The sequence below is a fragment of the Triticum aestivum genome, chromosome 4D, assembly GCF_018294505.1.
Source record: "Triticum aestivum cultivar Chinese Spring chromosome 4D, IWGSC CS RefSeq v2.1, whole genome shotgun sequence".
In the NCBI taxonomy this organism is placed as follows: Eukaryota; Viridiplantae; Streptophyta; class Magnoliopsida; order Poales; family Poaceae; genus Triticum; species Triticum aestivum.
The window spans coordinates 37,167,191-37,186,417 of NC_057805.1; the positions used below are offsets into that span (position 1 = coordinate 37,167,191).

The following is a 19,227-nucleotide window of genomic DNA, read 5'->3' on the forward strand; positions in this document are numbered from 1 at the left end:
CCCCAATTCGGATTGGGCTTGGGGGGCGCGCCCCCTCCTTGGCCGCCTCCTCATCTCTACCACTAAGGCTCATTAAGGCCCAATGACTCCCCGGGGGGTTCTGGTAACCTCCCGGTACTCCGGTAAATGCCCGAACTCAACCGGAACCATTCCGATGTCCAAACATAGCCTTCCAATATATTGATCTTTATGTCTCGACCATTTCGAGACTCATCGTCATGTCCGTGATCACATCCGGGACTCCAAACAACCTTCGGTACATCAAAACACATAAACTCATAATACCAATCGTCATCGAACGTTAAGCGTGCGGACCCTACGGGTTCGAGAACTATGTAGACATGACCGAGACTCATCTCCGATCAATAACCAATACCGGAACCTGGATGCTCATATTGGTTCCTACATATTCTACGAAGATCTTTATCGGTCAAACCACATAACAACATATGTTGTTCCCTTTGTCATCGGTATGTTACTTGCCCGAGATTCGATCGTCGGTATCTCAATACCTAGTTCAGTCTCGTTACCGGCAAGTCTCTTTACTCGTTCCATAATGCATCATCCCGTGACTAAATCATTAGTCATATTGCTTGCAAGGCTTATAGTGATGTGCATTACCGAGAGGGCCCAGAGATACCTCTCCGACAATCGGAGTGACAAATCCTAATCTCGATCTATGCCAACTCAACAAACACCATCGGAGACACCTGTAGAGCATCTTTATAATCACCCAGTTATGTTGTGACGTTTGATAGCACACTAAGTGTTCCTCCGGTATTCGGGAGTTGCATAATCTCATAGTCATAGGAACATGTATAAGTCATGGAGAAAGCAATAGTAACAAACTAAACGATCATCGTGCTAAGCTAATGGATGGGTCAAGTCAATCACATCATTCTCTAATGATGTGATCCCGTTCATCAAATGACAACACATGTCTATGGCTAGGAAACTTAACCATCTTTGATTAACGAGCTAGTCAAAGTAGAGGCATACTAGTGACACTTTGTTTGCCTATGTATTCACACATGTACTAAATTTCCAGTTAATACAATTCTAGCATGAATAATAAACATTTATCATGATATAAGGAAATATAAATAACAACTTTATTATTGCCTCTAGGGCATATTTCCTTCAGTCCCCACTTGCACTAGAGTCAATAATCTAGATTACATTGTAATGATTCTAACACCCATGGAGTCTTGGTGCTGATCATGTTCTGCTCGTGAGAGAGGCTTAGTCAACGGGTCTGCAACATTCAGATCCGTATGTATCTTGCAAATCTCTATGTCCCCTTCCGACACTTGATGACGGATGGAATTGAAGCGTCTCTTGATATGCTTTGTTCTCTTGTGAAATCTGGATTCCTTCGCCAAGGCAATTGCTCCAGAATTGTCACAAAAGATTTTCATTGGACCCGATGCACTAGGTATGACACCTAGATCGGATATGAACTCCTTCATCGAGACTCCTTCATTTGCTGCTTCCGAAGCAGCTATGTATTCCGCTTCACACGTAGATCCCGCCACGACGCTCTGCTTAGAACTGCAACAACTGAAAGCTCCACCGTTAGATATAAACACGTATCCGGTTTGCGACTTAGTGTCATCCGGATCAGTGTCAAAGCTTGCATCGACGTAACCATTTACGACGAGCTCTTTGTCACCTCCATAAACGAGAAACATATCCTTATTCCTTTTCAGGTATTTCAGGATGTTCTTGACCGCTGTCCAGTGATCCACTCCTGGATTACTTTGGTACCTCTCTACTATACTTATAGCAAGGCACACATCAGGTTTGGTACACAGCATTGCATACATGATAGAACCTATGGCTGAAGCATAGGGAATGACTTTCATTTTCTCTCTATCTTCTGGGTCGGGCATTGAGTCTCACTCAACTTCACACCTTGTAACACAGGCAAGAACCCTTTCTTTGACTGGTCCATTTTGAACTTCTTCAAAATCTTATCAAGGTATGTGCTTTGTGAAAGTCCAATTAAGCGTCTTGATCTATCTCTATAGATCTTGATGCCCAATATATAAGCAGCTTCACCGAGGTCTTTCACTGAAAAACTTTTATTCAAGTATCCTTTTATGCTGTCTAGAAATTCTATATCATTTCCAATCAACAATATGGCATCCACATATAATATTAGAAATGCTATAGAGCTCCCACACACTTTCTTGTAAATACAAGCTTCTCCAAAAGTCTGTATAAAACCATATGCTTTGATCACACTATCAAAACGTTTATTCCAACTCCGAGAGGCTTGCACCAGTCCATAAATGGATCACTGGAGCTTGCACACTTTGTTAGCCTCCTTTGGATCGACAAAACCTTCTGGTTGCATCATATACAACTCTTCTTCCAGAAATCCATTCAGGAATGCAGTTTTGACATCCATTTGCCAAATTTCATAATCATAAAATGCGGCAATTGCTAACATGATTCGGACAGACTTAAGCATCGCTACGGGTGAGAAAGTTTCACCGTACTCAACTCCTTGAACTTGTCGAAAACCTTTCACAACAAGTCGAGCTTTGAAGACAGTAACATTGCCGTCAGTGTCAGTCTTCTTCTTGAAGATCCATTTATTCTCGATGGCTTGCCGATCATCGAGCAAGTCAACCAAAGTCCACACTTTGTTCTCATACATGGATCCCATCTCAGATTTCATGGCCTCAAGCCATTTTGGCGGAATCTGGGCTCATGATCGCTTCCTCATAGTTCGTAGGTTCGTTATGGTCTAGTAACATGACGTCCAGAACAGGATTACCGTACCACTCTGGTGCGGATCTTACTCTGGTTGACCTACGAGGTTCAGTAGTAACTTGATCTGAAGTTTCATGATCACAATCATTAGCTTCCTCACTAATTGGTGTAGGAATCACTGGAACTAATTTCTGTGATGAACTACTTTCCAATTCGGGAGAAGGTACAATTACCTCATCAAGTTCTACTTTCCTCCCACTCACTTCTTTCGAGAGAAACTCCTTCTCTAGAAAGGATCCATTCTTAGCAACGAATATCTTGCCTTCGGATCAGTGATAGAAGGTGTACCCAACAGTCTCTTTTGGGTATCCTATGAAGACACATTTCTCCGATTTGGGTTCGAGCTTATCTGGTTGAAACTTTTTCACATAAGCATCGCAGCCTCAAACTTTCAGAAACGACAACTTGGGTTTCTTGCCAAACCACAGTTCATAAGGTGTCATCTCAACAGATTAGATGGTGCCCTATTTAACATGAATGCAGCCGTCTCTAAAGCATAACCCCAAAATGATAGCGGTAAATCAGTGAGAGACATCATAGATCGCACCATATCTAGTAAAGTACGATTACGACGTTCGGACACACCATTACGCTGTGGTGTTCCAGGTGGCGTGAGTTGCGAAACTATTCCGCATTGTTTCAAATGAAGACCAAACTCGTAACTCAAATATTCTCCTCCATGATCAGATCGTAGAAACTTTATTTTCTTGTTACGGTGATTTTCCACTTCACTCTGAAATTCTTTGAACTTTTCAAATGTTTCAAACTTATGTTTCATTAAGTAGATATACCCATATCTGCTCAAATCATCTGTGAAGGTAAGAAAATAACGATACCTGCCGCGAGCATCAACACTCACCGGACCGCATACATCAGTATGTATTATTTCCAACAAGTCTGTTGCTCGCTCGATTGTTCCAGAGAACGGAGTCTTAGTCATCTTGCCCATGAGGCATGGTTCGCAAGCATCAAGTGATTCATAATCAAGTGATTCCAAAAGCCCATCAGCATGGAGTTTCTTCATGCGCTTTACACCAATATGACCTAAACGGCAGTGCCACAAATAAGTTGCACTATCATTATTAAACTTATATCTTTTGGCTTCAATACTATGAACATGTGTATCACTACAATCAAGATGTAGTAAAAATAGACCACTCATCAAGGGTGCATGACCATAAAAGATATTACTCATATAAATAGAACAACCATTATTCTCTGATTTAAATGAATAACCGTCTCGCATCAAACAAGATCCAGATATAATGTTCATGCTCAACTCTGGCACCAAATAACAATTATTTAGGTCTAAAACTAATCCCGAAGGTAGATGTAGAGGTAGCGTTCCAACGGCGATCACATCGACTTTGGAACCATTTCCCACGCGCATCGTCACCTCGTCGTCCTTAGCCAATCTTCGCTTAATACGTAGCCCTCGTTTCGAGTTGCCAATATTAGCAACAGAACCAGTATCAAATACCCAGGCGCTACTGTGAGCATTAGTTAACTACACATCAATAACATGTATATCAAATATACCTTTCACTTTGCCATCCTTCTTCTCCGCCAAATACTTGGGGCAGTTCCGCTTCCAGTGACCAGTCCCTTTGCAATAGAAGCACTCAGTCTCAGGCTTTGGTCCAGACTTGGGCTTCTTCACTTGAGCAGCAACTTGCTTGTTGTTATTCTTGAAGTTCCCCTTCTTCCCTTTACCCTTTTTTTAAACTGGTGGTCTTGTTGGCCATCAACACTTGATGCTCCTTCTTCATTTCTACCTCCGCAGCCTTTAGCATTGCGAAGAGCTCGGGAATTGTCTTATCCATCCCTTGCATATTATAGTTCATCACGAAGTTCTTGTAGCTTGGTGGCAGTGATTGAAGAACTTTGTCAATAACACTATCATCAGGAAGATTAACTCCCAGTTGAGTCAAGTGGTTGTGGTACCCAGAAATTCTGAGTATATGTTCACTGACAGAACTATTCTCCTCCATTTTGCAGCTATAGAACTTATTAGAGACTTCATATCTCTCAATCCGGGCATTTGCTTGAAATATTAACTTCAACTTCTGGAACATCTCATATGCTCCATGACGTTCAAAACGTCATTGAAGTCCCGGTTCTAAGCCGTAAAGCATGGCACACTGGACTATCGAGTAGTCATCAGCTTTGCTCTGCCAGACATTCATAACATCTAGCATTGCTCCTGCAGCGGGTTTGGCACCTAGCGGTGCTTCCAGGACGTAATTCTTCTATGCAGCAATGAGGATAATCCTCAAGTTACGGACCCAGTCCGTGTAATTGCTACCATCATCTTTCAACTTAGCTTTCTCTAGGAACGCATTAAAATTCAACGGAACAACAGCACGGGCCATTTATCTACAAGAACATAGACATGCAAAATACTATCAGGTACTAAGTTCATGATAAATTAAAGTTCAATTAATCATATTACTTCAGAACTCCTACTTAGATAGACATCCCTCTAATCATCTAAGTGATCATGTGATCCATATCAACTAAACCATGTCCGATCATCACGTGAGATGGAGTAGTTTTCAATGGTGAACATCACTATGTTGATCACTATATGATTCACGCTCGACCTTTCGGTCTCAGTGTTCCGAGGCCATATCTTCATATGCTAGGCTCGTCAAGTTTAACCCGAGTTTTATGCATGTGCAAAACTGGCTTGCACCCATTGTATGTGAACGTAGAGCTTATCACACCTGATCATCACGTGGTGTCTCGGCACGATGAACTGTAGCAACGGTGCATACTCAGGGAGAACACTTATACCTTGAAATTTAGTGAGAGATCATCTTATAATGCTACCGCCGTACTAAGAAAAATAAGATGCATAAAGGATAAACATCACATGCAATCAATATAAGTGATATGATATGGTCATCATCATCTTGTGCCTTTGATCTCCATCTCCAAAGCACCATCATGATCACCATCGTCATCGGCTTGACACCTTGATCTTCATCGAAGCATCGTTGTCGTCTCGCCAACTATTGCTTCTATGACTATTGCTACCGCTTAGTGATAAAGTAAAGCAATTACATGGCGATTGCATTTCATACAATAAAGCGACAACCATATGGCTCTTGCCAGTTGCCGATAACTGTTACAAAACATGATCATCTCATACAATAAAATTTAGCATCATGTCTTGACCATATCACATCACAACATGCCCTGCAAAAACAAGTTAGACGTTCTCTACTTTGTTGTTGCAAGTTTTACGTGGCTGCTACGGGCTTAGCAAGAACCGTTCTTACCTACGCATCAAAACCACAACGATTTTTTGTCAACTGTGCTGTTTTAACCTTCAACAAGGACCGAGCGTAGCCACACTCGATTCAACTAAAGTTAGAGAAACAGACACCCACTAGCCACCTGTGTGCGAAGCACGTTAGGAGAACCAGTCTCGCGTAAGCGTACGCGTAATGTCAGTCTGAGCCGCTTCATCCAACAATACTGCGGAATCAAAGTATGACATGCTGGTAAGCAGTATGACTATTATCGCCCACAACTCTTTGTGTTTTACTCGTGCATATAACATCTACGCATAGACCTGGCTCGGATGGCACTGTTGGGGAACGCAGTAATTTCAAAAAAAATCCTGCGCACATGCAAGATCCATCTAGGTGATGCATAGCAACGAGAGGGGAGAGTGTTGTCCACGTACCCTCGTAGACCGTAAGCCGAAGCGTTATGACAACGCGGTTGATATAGTCGTACGTCTTCATGATCCGACCGATCCTACCACCGAAGGTACGGCACCTCCGCGATCTGCACACGTTCTGTTCGGTGACATCCCGCGAACTCTAGATCCAGCTGAGGTCGAGGGAGAGTTTCGTCAGCATGACGGTGTGGTGACGGTGATGATGAAGCTACCGGCGCAGGGCTTCGCCTAAGCACTGCAACGATATGACCGAGGTGGAAATCTGTGGAGGGGGGCACCGCACACGGCTAAACAATTAACTTGTGTGTCCATGGGGTGCCCCCTCCCCCGTATATAAAGGAGTGGAGGAGGGGAGGGCCGACCCTCTCATGGCGCGCCCAAGGGGGGAGTCCTACTCCCGGTGGGATTAGGATTCCCCCTTTCCTAGTAGGAGTAGGAGAAGAAGGAAGAAGGAGAGAGGGAGAAGGAAAGGGGGCCGCCCCCCCCCCCACCCAATTCGGATTGGGCTTGGGGGGCGCGCCCCCTCCTTGGTACTCCGGTAAATGCCCGAACTCAACCGGAACCATTCCGATGCCCAAACATAGCCTTCCAATATATCGATCTTTATGTCTCAACCATTTCGAGACTCCTCGTCATGTCTGTGATCACATCCGGGACTCCGAACAACCTTCGGTACATCAAAACACATAAACTCATAATACCAATCGTCATCGAACGTTAAGCGTGCGGACCCTACGGGTTCGAGAACTATGTAGACATGACCGAGACTCATCTCCGATCAATAACCAATAGCGGAACCTGGATGCTCATATTGGTTCCTACATATTCTATGAAGATCTTTATCGGTCAAACCACATAACAACATATGTTGTTCCCTTTGTCATCGGTATGTTACTTGCCCGAGATTCGATCGTCGGTATCTCAATACCTAGTTCAGTCTCGTTACCGGCAAGTCTCTTTACTCGTTCCGTAATGCATCATCCCGTGACTAACTCATTAGTCATATTGCTTGCAAGGCTTATAGTGATGTGCATTACCGAGAGGGCCCAGAGATACCTCTCCGACAATCGGAGTGACAAATCCTAATCTCGATCTATGCCAACTCAACAGTCACCATCGGAGACACCTGTAGAGCATCTTTATAATCACCCAGTTATGTTGTGACGTTTGATAGCACACTAAGTGTTCCTCCGGTATTCGGGAGTTGCATAATCTCATAGTCATAGGAACATGTATAATTCATGGAGAAAGCAATATCAACAAACTAAACGATCATCGTGCTAAGCTAACGGATGGGTCAAGTCAATCACATCATTCTCTAATGATGTCATCCCGTTCATCAAATGACAACACATGCTTATGGCTAGGAAACTTATCATCTTTGATTAACGAGCTAGTCAAAGTAGAGGCATACTAGTGACACTCTGTTTGTCTATGTATTCACACATGTACTATATTTACGGTTAATACAATTCTAGCATGAATAATAAACATTTATCATGATATAAGGAAATGTAAATAACAACTTTATTATTGCCTCTAGGGCATATTTCCTTCATAGTCTAGGTTGCCTCATGTTAGGTGTGCCGACTCCTATTTTCTTGCTCAGTTTCGGGTTGGTGGCGTCCTCGCCATCCTCTCGGTTGTCTTTTTTAATCTTTTGACTTGCTTGTACGGGGTTCTCACCCCTCACCCCCCCCCCCCCCTCCCACCCTCCCCCCCCCCCCCCCCCCCACCTTGTATCGGTTCAGCGTTTGGGCTTCATATATAAAGTGGGGCGAATGCCTGCTTGGAGAGTTCGCCATGGATATTACAGTTTGCTAGTATCATTTTGATAAAAAAATTGGTGGCATGTATTCTAACAAATTTGCCATCCGCGACCTTTGAGTTTTGAGAAGAAAATCGTAGATGCAGGTTTTCGCTCCTAAACTCCGTAGATCTCTGTGGCTATGTGCAATTTTACTGATGACTAGATTTCCGATATGGCGATATCCATCCCTTGATCCATGATGTTTTTTCACAGGTCCTATGAATTTTGTGTTAGCACCTTATAATGGTAGTTTGCCGCAGCTGGTATATAATCCCTACTCATGGTCGAAGGTGAGATATTTAGTCATAACGCTACAACACTGGAGATGTTTCCTTTCTCTGATTTGTTAGCCTGTCAATACGCAGATTGCAAGCATCATCTTCTTGGATTCTCCTGTCGGTTCTGGCTTCTCGTATGCTCGTGATCCCAAAGTTTATGATGTCGGGGACATGTCGTCTTCTTTGCAAGCTGTCACATTTCTGAAGAAGGTGAAAAGAAACACTTGTTGTTTTCCCAATAATTGTGTGTGGCAGTTGCTTATGTCTTCTTTGCTTACGTCCTATATGTAGTGGTTCAGCGATCACCCACGCTATGTTTCAAATCCTTTTTACCTTGGAGGAAGTTCATATGCTGGAAAGATGATTCCAGTCATCGCACAATACATCTCAGAAGGTAACTTTGGGTAACACTGCACGTGTCCTATATAAAATATAAACAAATCATATCTTAACAAAGGAAAGCCATAAAACCAAATTTGTCATTTGCTGATTTTTAGAGAGGAAGGATAAAAAACCATCGAAAAAACTAACGCCCACACGTGTGGCATCTTGCACATCGTCCACACGCCTCCATCACCACTCATTTTGCCACGTATGAAAAGATGACATCAACAGGAATTTTTTGGTTTTCGGCTTAAAAATGTTATATCTCTTAATTAAAAATCTATTTTCACCATTAAATCCGTCTCGACGAGATCTTCAAAACTAGACCCCATGTTGATATGTTTCGACGAAATTTTTTTTGCCCAAAAGTTGCCATGATGTTTATGCTGTAGTTGCCATAGTGCTTAAACTAAAGTTATCATGTGGCAATTTTAGTTTGTAGAGCATGCCAATTTTAGTTTTTTTATAATGGCAATTCCAGTACTTTGACCATGAAAAATATTTTTTGTACGAACCATGGCAATTTTAAGTGCATGTATCATGGCAATTTTAGTTTATGGTTCATGACAAGTCTAGTTTCTTAATTCCCTGTTTTATAATATGTCAAAATTTACTTTTAAATGTAGAAGAAAATAGTTGAAACATATCATGGCAATTTTAGTGTAAACATCATGTCAATCCATGTGCAATAGACATGACAACTTTTAACCCAAAAAAATTCATCGAAATATATTGATATGAGATCTAGTTTCGAAGATCTCGTCGCGAGGGATTTAATGGTGAAAACGGATCTTCAATTGGAATTTTTATTTAAGATATAAAACATTTTAAAAACAGAAAATCCAAAAAGATTTCCACATGCATGCATGCAGTGACGTGGCGCAGTCTGTGTGTTAGACTAGCCACAGTGGGAGTAACTTCAGCAGTAACATCAAGTCCAACTAAGCAAATTTGCTTATGTGGCAATGAGTTAATGAGGAGAGAGGTAGTTTGAGTAACTTAGCTAGTTACCGTAACATCACATGTCCCAATGCACTATGAGTTTATAACCTAATAAATAAAGCTTTGCATGACACCACACTTATGTTACTACCCACTCTCAAGGTAGTAACATAGTCTAGGGATATGTGTATGTTACTAGTGTATGTTACTATGCACTGTGGCTAGTCTTATAGGGCGTGTGGGCGGGTTTGGCTCCCACCACACGTGTGGCGTTAGCGCTGTCCAAAACCATTGCGGACCCCTTAAGATAAGTAGTGGACGGACAAATTTAGATGGCCACGTGCAAACTGCAATAAGCCTTCTACTGTACCCCATATTTTCCATTTTTGAAAAAAAGGATACGGATCTATTATAAAAGTTCACCAAAAGTACAAAGCATCCCCAACATAATAAAAAATTACACTGAGGTCTTTGAACCACAGAACGACCACTAACGCCACCAAAAGCTGAAGCGCCTGTGTCGCAACTCCCCTATCAGAGCCAAGCCTGACCTTGTCGATGACAGCCGGGAAGTCTTCGTGCATGTGGCCCTAAGGACCTACACCGTGTAGCTGTAGTCGCCGCCGCTGAACCATTGAATCAATCCGTAGCGCTGGACACCATATGTTGCCGTCGTGAACGCTATGCGAGAAACCTTATCATCGTCATGACAGGAATCTATGCCGGAGCTTCGTCGAATCCTTTCTGATGAGTGAACTCAAGGAGGATCGAAGCCCGGAAGACCATCTCAAAGATGAGATGTCACCATCAGCCTGAACACCGTCCCTGCGAGAAAAAACCTAACCTAACGTACTAGCCGGAACAAAGGCACCGGGATTCCCCTCACCCACCATCGACCGTTGGAGCACTAGGCAAAGGGAAGGAGAATCCATGGGCTGGCGGTGGAGCCGGAAGGGATTAGATCTGTAGCCGCCGCAAAGTGATAGAATATCTTAAGTTATCCGCGTTGATTAGCTGAGCCCCACCTTGCTATAGGTTAGGAGGAGCAACACCAACATATAAACACGTAGGTTCCATATCTGGATATCCTTTTTGTCCAAAGTGAGGGTGAAAATAGAAAGAGGGTTGCTACATAGGCTGACGGCGTATAGAGTTAGGTCTAAAGACAGTGTGGAACCTAGCTAGAGCAGTACATTCACTCTATTTGGAGTGATTTCGATGAGTGTACTGCTTTTCACTATGACATGACACCGGGGCAACGTTTGGCTGTTGGTCACCACTGCTATCTTCATAAGGAAGAAGTGAATTTATGTCGGTCAAACATTGTCTCAATGTCATGTCTCGGTCCAAAGTGGCAAGGGACCAGATTTTCCTTGCTTTAGATTTTGGGGACCAAATCTAGACCTGACAATAGTTGATGGATCAAAAATATATTTCTAGAAGTTAAATGTTGCTCTTTCCTTTTTTTTCTCAGATAAATTTTTATGGTCCCCACCTTTTAACTTGGACACATGCCCATTTATGTCTTTCCTGATAAAGGGTAATATATTAGGCGGTCTTTGCAACAAAGGCCAAGTAATCCATTCATAACGTTCTTTTTGATTTTTTTTCTCCTCCAGGAAATGGACAAAGAAGGCAACCTGAGATTAATCTCAAAGCAAGTAATCCTAGCCTTGAAATTATCATTTTGTTTTAGATAGACTGTATTTATAGGTAATAACAAAATGGGTTTGCAAGTCATGTGAAATCATATATTTTCTCCTTTTTCTCTTCATTCACTTTTTTACAGGACTATCTACTTGGTAACCCTATTACGGGCTCCAGGTTTGATGATTTCAACTCCAAAATACCATATGCCCATGGTGTTGGAATTATATCTGATCAACTATATGAGGTAATTCCACAATAATACGTTTGGGCAAAGTGCAGTGACAAAATCATGGATCTTGTTTTCCTTTTCTTTCTCAAAGGCTGCAATGGCAAACTGTGAAGGAGACTATGTAAACCCAGTGACTAAAATGTGCGTGGGGGTTGTAAATACCATTCAAAATGTAAGATTCTTTTACTGGACTATATTGCATTTCTGAAATTACTTATATCAGCTACGGAGTACATTTGATTAACACATTGTTCTCTTGTATTGCAGCTCATATCTGAAGTTGAGGAAGGATATATCTTGGATGATAGATGTGTACGTGCTGCTCCAAAACCTGTGAAGGATGATTCTTTAAGTAGCACGTTTCTATCAGAAGAACAGATTCAGCCAACCGAATCATCTGCTCATCCTACTATCAATTGTTTTGTAAGTTGGTCTTACCCTTGGATTGTTAAATCTATAGAAGATTTTATCAATATGAATTGTTGAATTGTATGACTTGTTCTATCGTTCCTCTAATTTGAATTTGTCTGCATTGCTTTCTGAATGCAGTCATATCGGTACTACCTATCTAACATTTGGGCGAATTACAACAGGACTAGAGATGCTCTTAAGATCAAGAAGGTGACCACTTGATATCTTCTCTGTTTTTCTAAATAGCTGGCAGTCTGTATGGTTTTTGCTTACAATTTTTAGTGACTTGGTTTCATCAATGAAATCGAGATTCAACTTCATTTCATCAAAAAAGAAAAGAAAATCTTCCTGAAAGCATGCCTACACAATAAAGTTATGCACACTTCTGTTGCTCTGAACTTAAATTGACGCCATCATTGCTTAAGAATTATTTGAAATGTTGTTGTGATGATTAATGATTGCACAACTATGGCATATAGGGAACCATTGGCAAGTGGGTAAGATGCAACAGTGAATTCCCCTATACACGCGACGTCCCAAGTAGCATAGGGTACCAGTTCAACCTCACCACCAGGGGCTACCGTGCGCTTGTATTCAGGTGAAAATACCATAGGAGAATTCCCGAGTTGTAACATACATTTATCTTTTCTCTTGCGAGAGGATTTGCACATGCTAGTTGTATATTTTTCCATGTCTTAAAATCATGACCCGTGCGTGCAGCGGAGACCATGATCTTTTGGTACCATTTTTGGGAATACAGGCATGGATAAGATCCTTCAACTTCTCCATTGTTGATAACCGGAGAGCATGGCATGTGGATGGCCAGTCTGCAGGGTTAAGTCTCTCTCTTATTGATTTTGCCTCCCACTTTAGACCAAGCTTAAACATTGTTAACCCTTCAATGGATTACAATCCGACTGAACATCCTCACTCAGAAAACCCGGAGTTACATCAATCAAAGCATATAAAGGACACACTGCTACAGCATGATGGAATTACATGTGCACACATAGACCATGGAAAAAGAGAAGTTCTATTGCATATAAGTTTAGCAAATGAGCTTTCCGTTGGGGAAGTGTATAACCTTGTCAGCAAAAGAATTTTGTATGCTTCACGTTTCAGCTATATGTTGCTTTTGTATTGTCTGATTAAGGAATACATTTTCTTGCGCAGATTTACAATTGCATATGCAAACCATATGACATTTGCAACAGTAAAGGTTATATCATTTTCCCTTCTATCTATTATTTCGATGCATAATACAAAACCCATCACATATATTACTAACAATAGACTGATGTGACAGTATAAATCATGGTTTGCTTCTTACGTACGCAGGGTGGTGGTCGTACAGCTGTAAGCTACCGGCCTAAACAAGGATTGGCCATGGCTCAGCGGTGGCTTGGCAATAAGCCGTTGTGATGTGTTCTTTCGTTGCACCCTTTTCTCGTGTTATCGTCATGTTAAAAATATATTATATGTCCTTTTTCATCCGTTGGGACTTTGAATAACAGTTTGGCTAAATCTCAGTGGACTGAGACTTAACTAAGTCTCACTTGACAAGATTAGCCATCCAATTTGATGGGCATGTGCCTTACCGGTAATATGTTTGATCGTGTGTAGGCCCGTTTCTGTTTGTTTTATCGCTAAGTCTCACTAGACAAGATTAGCCATCCGAATGAGAACAATATCGCAAGGCGAACTCCAGTGGGAAAATGTCATTTTTCTCTAGTTGCATGTCCATCCTTGACATGCAACTGCCCCCAACACGACCAATTGTGTGTGCCGCTAGGGGGATGGTTCGATGATGGCGTTTCTTTTTTTCTTTTCTTTCTCCCATCGCACTAGAACAATATCGCAAGATGATCCCCAAAGGGGGAAATGTCCTTGTTTCAGTTGCATGCCCACCTGCAATTGCCCCCAACGATGGCCAATTTCATGTCCGGCCTCGACATGCAACTGCCCCGCTGGCGGCCAGTGTTGGAAATATGCCCTAGAGGCAATAATAAAGTTGTTATTATCACATTTCCTTATTATAGATAAATGTTTATTCTTCATGCTATAGTTGCATTAATCGGAAACTCAAATACATGTGTGGATACATAAACTAACATCGTGTCCCTAGTGAGCATCTACTAGACTAGCTCGCTGATTAAAGATGGATAGGGTTTCTTAACCATACACATGAGTTGTCATTTAATAACGGGATCACATCAGCAAGAGAATGATGTGATGGACAGACCCAATCATAAGCTTAGCATCTAATCGTGCCGCTTAGTTTAATTGCTACAACTTTCGTAATGTCAAGTATCTGTTCCTTGGACCATGAGCTCGTGCCACTCCCTAATACCCGAAGAATGCTTTGTGGGTATCAAATGTACTTCGTAACTGGGTGATCATAAAGGTACTCTTCAAGTATTTTGGAAGGTACTAGTTGGGTTGCATGGATCGAGACTAAGATTTGTCACTCCATGTGAAGCAGAGATATCTGTGGGCCTTCTCGGTAACACGATATCCTAAGTAGCTTGGAAGCATGTGACTAAAGTATTTAGTCGCAGGGATGTTTTATTATGGAACGAGTAAAGAGAACTTGCCGGTAACGAGATTGAACTAGGTATGGCGATACCGATAATCGAAACTCGGGCAAGTAAAATATCGCGAGACATAGGGAACTGTACACGGGATTATCTGAATCCGTGACATCGTGGTTCAGACCGATAAAAAACTTCGTTGAATATGCAGGAGTCATTATTGGCATCCAGGTCCCGCTATTGATTATTGATCAGAGAGGTGTCTCGGTCATGTCAGCATGTTCTCGAACCCGTAGGGTCACACACTTAATGTTCGGTAACGCTAGGGTAGTATTGGAATATTCGTAATGGTGAGTCCGAAGGTAGTTCGGAGTCTCGAATGGGATCCGGGACACCACGAGGAGCTTCGGAATAGTCCGGTGGTAAAATTTCATATAATGGAAGTGGTTTTCGGGGTTCCGGGAAAAGTTCAGTCTTTTCGGTAGTTGTATCGGGGAGTTCCGAAGGGTTTCGGAGGTCCACTAGTGGGTCCCACCTGTCCCGGAGGCCTACATGGTCAGAGGGGTGGCGCCCTGGCCTACATAGGCCAGGCGCACCAGTCCCTCAAGAAATTGCCATGTAACCTGCCAAAACAAAGAGAAAATTGCACGAATAGATGATCGACTGTTATTACGGGGGATTGGATGATTTGCCCCACTTTACAAGGGGTTGGATGATTTGCCATGTGATTGTCTCAATGACAGTGGCCCCGGGCCCCACCCGGTAGCCTCTCGGGGGGGGCAAATGATCAAATGGAGAAGTAAAGTGGGGCAAAAGATCCAATTTCTCCTGTTATTACACATTTAAAGTTGGACTCCAGTATAAATTTGATGCCAGAATTTTTACGATGACAAATCAAACTTTTTCACGGCAAATTGTGTTACCTGATCTCCCACCAAAAAAATTGTGTTCTCTAATGATGGCAAATTTAGTTGGCGAGCATAGCAAATCCATCGTAGTTTATTTTTTTGCCAGAAAATTATCATGCTTGCAAACTAAGAGCATCTCCAGCCGCGCCCCCAACAGGCCCCCCAGGCGACTTTTTCGGCGCCGGCGCCAAAAAAAGCCCAGCCGCGCCCCCAGGATGACGAAAAGCGCCGGTTCGGCCCTTTTTCCGCCCGGCGGCCGCAGGCCGAACCCGGCGCGCTGGGGGCGCTTGGGGGCTCTGGCGCAAGGGAAAAGTGCGGCTGGCCCACGCCGTCAGGTGAAAAGTCAAGATTTTCTTCCCCGACTCGCCTCCCACACCCCGCGCTCTCGGCCGCCACTAGGTATATCCCGGCGCCGCCCCGCCGCTCTTCACCGGTAGATAGCCATTCCCCGCCGGAAAAATAGCAGAGGTTCGCCGCGGCAGCCCCTCCGACACCAGCTGGGCGTTTTCGGCCGCCGTTTCCGGCCGCGGAGGGGCAGTTTAGCGGCGGGTGCACGCCCACTGCGCGCAAGGTGTTCGGCGATTTGCCTGCCTTGGCGATGGACTCGGATGACGAGGAAGTGCTCGCCGCGCTGCTGGAGGAGGAAGCCGAGGCCGACGTCCAGGAAGAAGAGCATCTCATGGTGCTCGCCGCCCTCGCCCAGCTGCTGGCGAGCAATGAAAAGCCGCGGCGAGGTGGCTCGGCGCCGGGGCGGGTGAAAGCAAAGAACCGGCATCGTCTCGAAGGCTACTGCATGCTCTACTCCGACTACTTCGCCGATGCTCCACTTCACGGCGATAGAACATTTCGGCGCCGTTATCGGATGAGCAGAAAGCTTTTCCTCAGGATTGTGAATTCCATCCGGGAGTTCGACAACTACTTCAAATGCAAGATGGATTGCACCGGCAAACTTCGATTCACCTCCATCCAGAAATGCACGACAGCGATGAGGATGCTTGCATATGGAGCTCCCGGTGACTCACGGGACGACTATGGGCGCATGGCCGAGTCCACCAGCATAGAGTGTTTCTACAAGTTCTGTCGGGCAGTGGTGGCAGTGTTTGGACCGCAATACTTGAGAACACCCAATGCGGAAGACACTGCTCGGATCCTAGCACAGAATGCAGCAAGAGGATTTCCTGGGACATTTGTGAAGACCATCAAAAACCCTGTGCCTGGAGGCAAGAACTGTTGGAAATATGCCCTAGAGGCAATAATAAATGGTTATTATTATATTTCTTTGTTCATGATAATTGTCTATTGTTCATGCTATAATTGTATTGTCCGGAAATCGTAATACATGTGTGAATACATAGACCACAACGTGTCCCTAGTAAGCCTCTAGTTAACTAGCTCGTTGATCAACAGATAGTCATGGTTTCCTGACTATGGACATTGGATGTCATTGATAACGGGATCACATCATTAGGAGAATGATGTGATGGACAAGACCCAATCCTAAGCATAGCATAAAAGATCGTGTAGTTTCGTTTGCTAGAGCTTTTCCAATGTCAAGTATCTTTTCCTTAGACCATGAGATCGTGCAACTCCCGGATACCGTAGGAGTGCTTTGGGTGTGCCAAACGTCACAACGTAATTGGGTGACTATAAAGGTGCACTACGGGTATCTCCGAAAATGTCTGTTGGGTTGGCACGGATCGAGACTGGGATTTGTCACTCCGTGTGACGGAGAGGTATCTCTGGGCCCACTCGGTAATGCATCATCATAATGAGCTCTATGTGACTAAGGCGTTAGTCATGGGATCATGCATTGCGGTACGAGTAAAGAGACTTGCCGGTAACGAGATTGAACAAGGTATTGGGATATCGATGATCGAATCTCGGGCAAGTAACATACCGATTGACAAAGGGAATTGTATACGGGATTGATTGAATCCTCGACACCGTGGTTCATTCGATGAGATCATCGTGGAACATGTGGGAGCCAACATGGGTATCCAGATCCCGCTGTTGGTTATTGACCGGAGAGGCGTCTCGGTCATGTCTGCATGTGTCCCGAACCCGTAGGGTCTACACACTTAAGGTTCGGTGACGCTAGGGTTGTAGAGATATGTGTATGCAGAAACCCGAAAGTTGTTCGGAGTCCCGGATGAGATCCCGGACGTCACGAGAGGTTCCGGAATGGTTCGGAGGTGAAGAATTATATATAGGAAGTCAAGTTTCGGCCACCGGGAAAGTTTCGGGGGTTACCGGTATTGTACCGGGACCACCGGAAGGGTCCCGGGGGTCCACCGGGTGGGGCCACCTATCCCGGAAGGGCCCCGTGGGCTGAATTGGGAAGGGAACCAGCCCCTAGTGGGCTGGGCGCCCCCCCATGGGCCTCCCCCCATGCGCCTAGGGTTGGGAACCCTAGGGTGGGGGGCTTCCCACTTGCCTTGGGGGGCAAGGCACCCCCTTGGCCGCCGCCCCCCCACCCTAGATGGGTTTGGCCGGCGCCCCCCCCCCTCCCAGAGGGCAGCAACAACACAGCCTTGGGCGCCTCCCTCTCCCCCTGCAACACCTCTCTCTCTCGTATATGCTCGGCGAAGCCCTGCCGGCATCCCGCTACATCCACCACCACGCCGTCGTGCTGCTGGATCTCCATCAACCTCTCCTTCCCCCTTGCTGGATCAAGAAGGAGGAGACGTCGCTGCACCATACGTGTGTTGAACGCGGAGGTGCCGTCCGTTCGGCACTCGGTCATCGGTGATTTGGATCACGGCGAGTACGACTCCGTCATCCACGTTCATTGGAACGCTTCCGCTCGCGATCTACAAGGGTATGTAGATGCACTCCCTTCCCCTCGTTGCTAGTACACTCCATAGATGCATCTTGGTGAGCGTAGGAAAATTTTAAATTATGCTACGATTCCCAACAAGAACGCCTGGTTTGCGAAGATTCAGGAGGCTTGCAGGAAGGATGTCGAGCGGGCATTTGGTGTGCTCCAATCTCGATTTGCTGTTGTCCGGTACCCCGCTCAGACCTGGTCGAAAGATCAAATGTGGGAGATCATGACCTGCTGTGTCATCTTGCACAACATGATCATTGAGAGCGAGCAGGAAGAGCCAGTGTTTGACACTGAACCATACCACAGGCAGGGTCCTCTTGCCCAAGTTGATCACCAGCTACCGGCAACCTGGACTGCCTACCTCAGTATGCGTCGGGAGATCCGAGACCCACAGGTGCATCATCAACTGCAGCAAGATCTGATAGAGCACCTATGGAGGCTCAAGGGCGACACCGGGCGCGACGTGTGATGAAATATGAGTTTTTATTTGTTGAACTATATAATTTGTATTGAACTATTTGTTGTTGAACTATTTTGTTGAAGTATTTGAATTTTCTGTGATGAAATATGTGATAAAAAAATATTTATGATAATTGAACGTCAAGCCACGGCGAACCACGCCGAATATGGGCCTATTCTCGCCCATATGGGCCTTTTTCGCCGAAATGGGACTTCAAAAGTGGGCCAAAATCGGCAACTAGGGGCGAGTTGGGGGCGACGACTGGGCGCAAAACCGCCCCCAGCGCCGAACGAATCGCCGGCTCGCCCCGAGGGGGCGATTTTTA

The 19,227-nt window shown here is 44.4% G+C and overlaps 1 protein-coding gene across 1 annotated transcript; it reads left to right on the forward strand.

Annotated features, from left to right (window-relative positions):
- The first annotated feature begins 341 nt into the window (after positions 1–341).
- On the forward strand, positions 342–13,598 carry LOC123099527 (serine carboxypeptidase-like 18). The gene is made up of 12 exons (XM_044521670.1): positions 342–429; positions 8,496–8,572; positions 8,648–8,770; positions 8,852–8,954; positions 11,361–11,461; positions 11,506–11,547; positions 11,676–11,780; positions 12,033–12,188; positions 12,315–12,386; positions 12,656–12,774; positions 13,350–13,395; positions 13,515–13,598. The coding sequence occupies exons 1-12, from the start codon at positions 342–344 to the stop codon at positions 13,596–13,598; spliced, it is 1,116 nt and encodes a 371-aa protein (XP_044377605.1).
- Positions 13,599–19,227: the final 5,629 nt, after the last annotated feature.

Coding starts and splice junctions, on each gene's coding strand:
- LOC123099527 (XM_044521670.1), top strand. CDS start 342: ATGACCGAGACTCATCTCCGATCAATAACCAATACCGGAACCTGGATG. Junction 8,955..11,360: donor CGCACAATACATCTCAGAAG/GTAACTTTGGGT, acceptor TTTTTTTCTCAG/ATAAATTTTTATGGTCCCCA. Junction 12,775..13,349: donor TACCGTGCGCTTGTATTCAG/GTGAAAATACCA, acceptor TTTCTTGCGCAG/ATTTACAATTGCATATGCAA.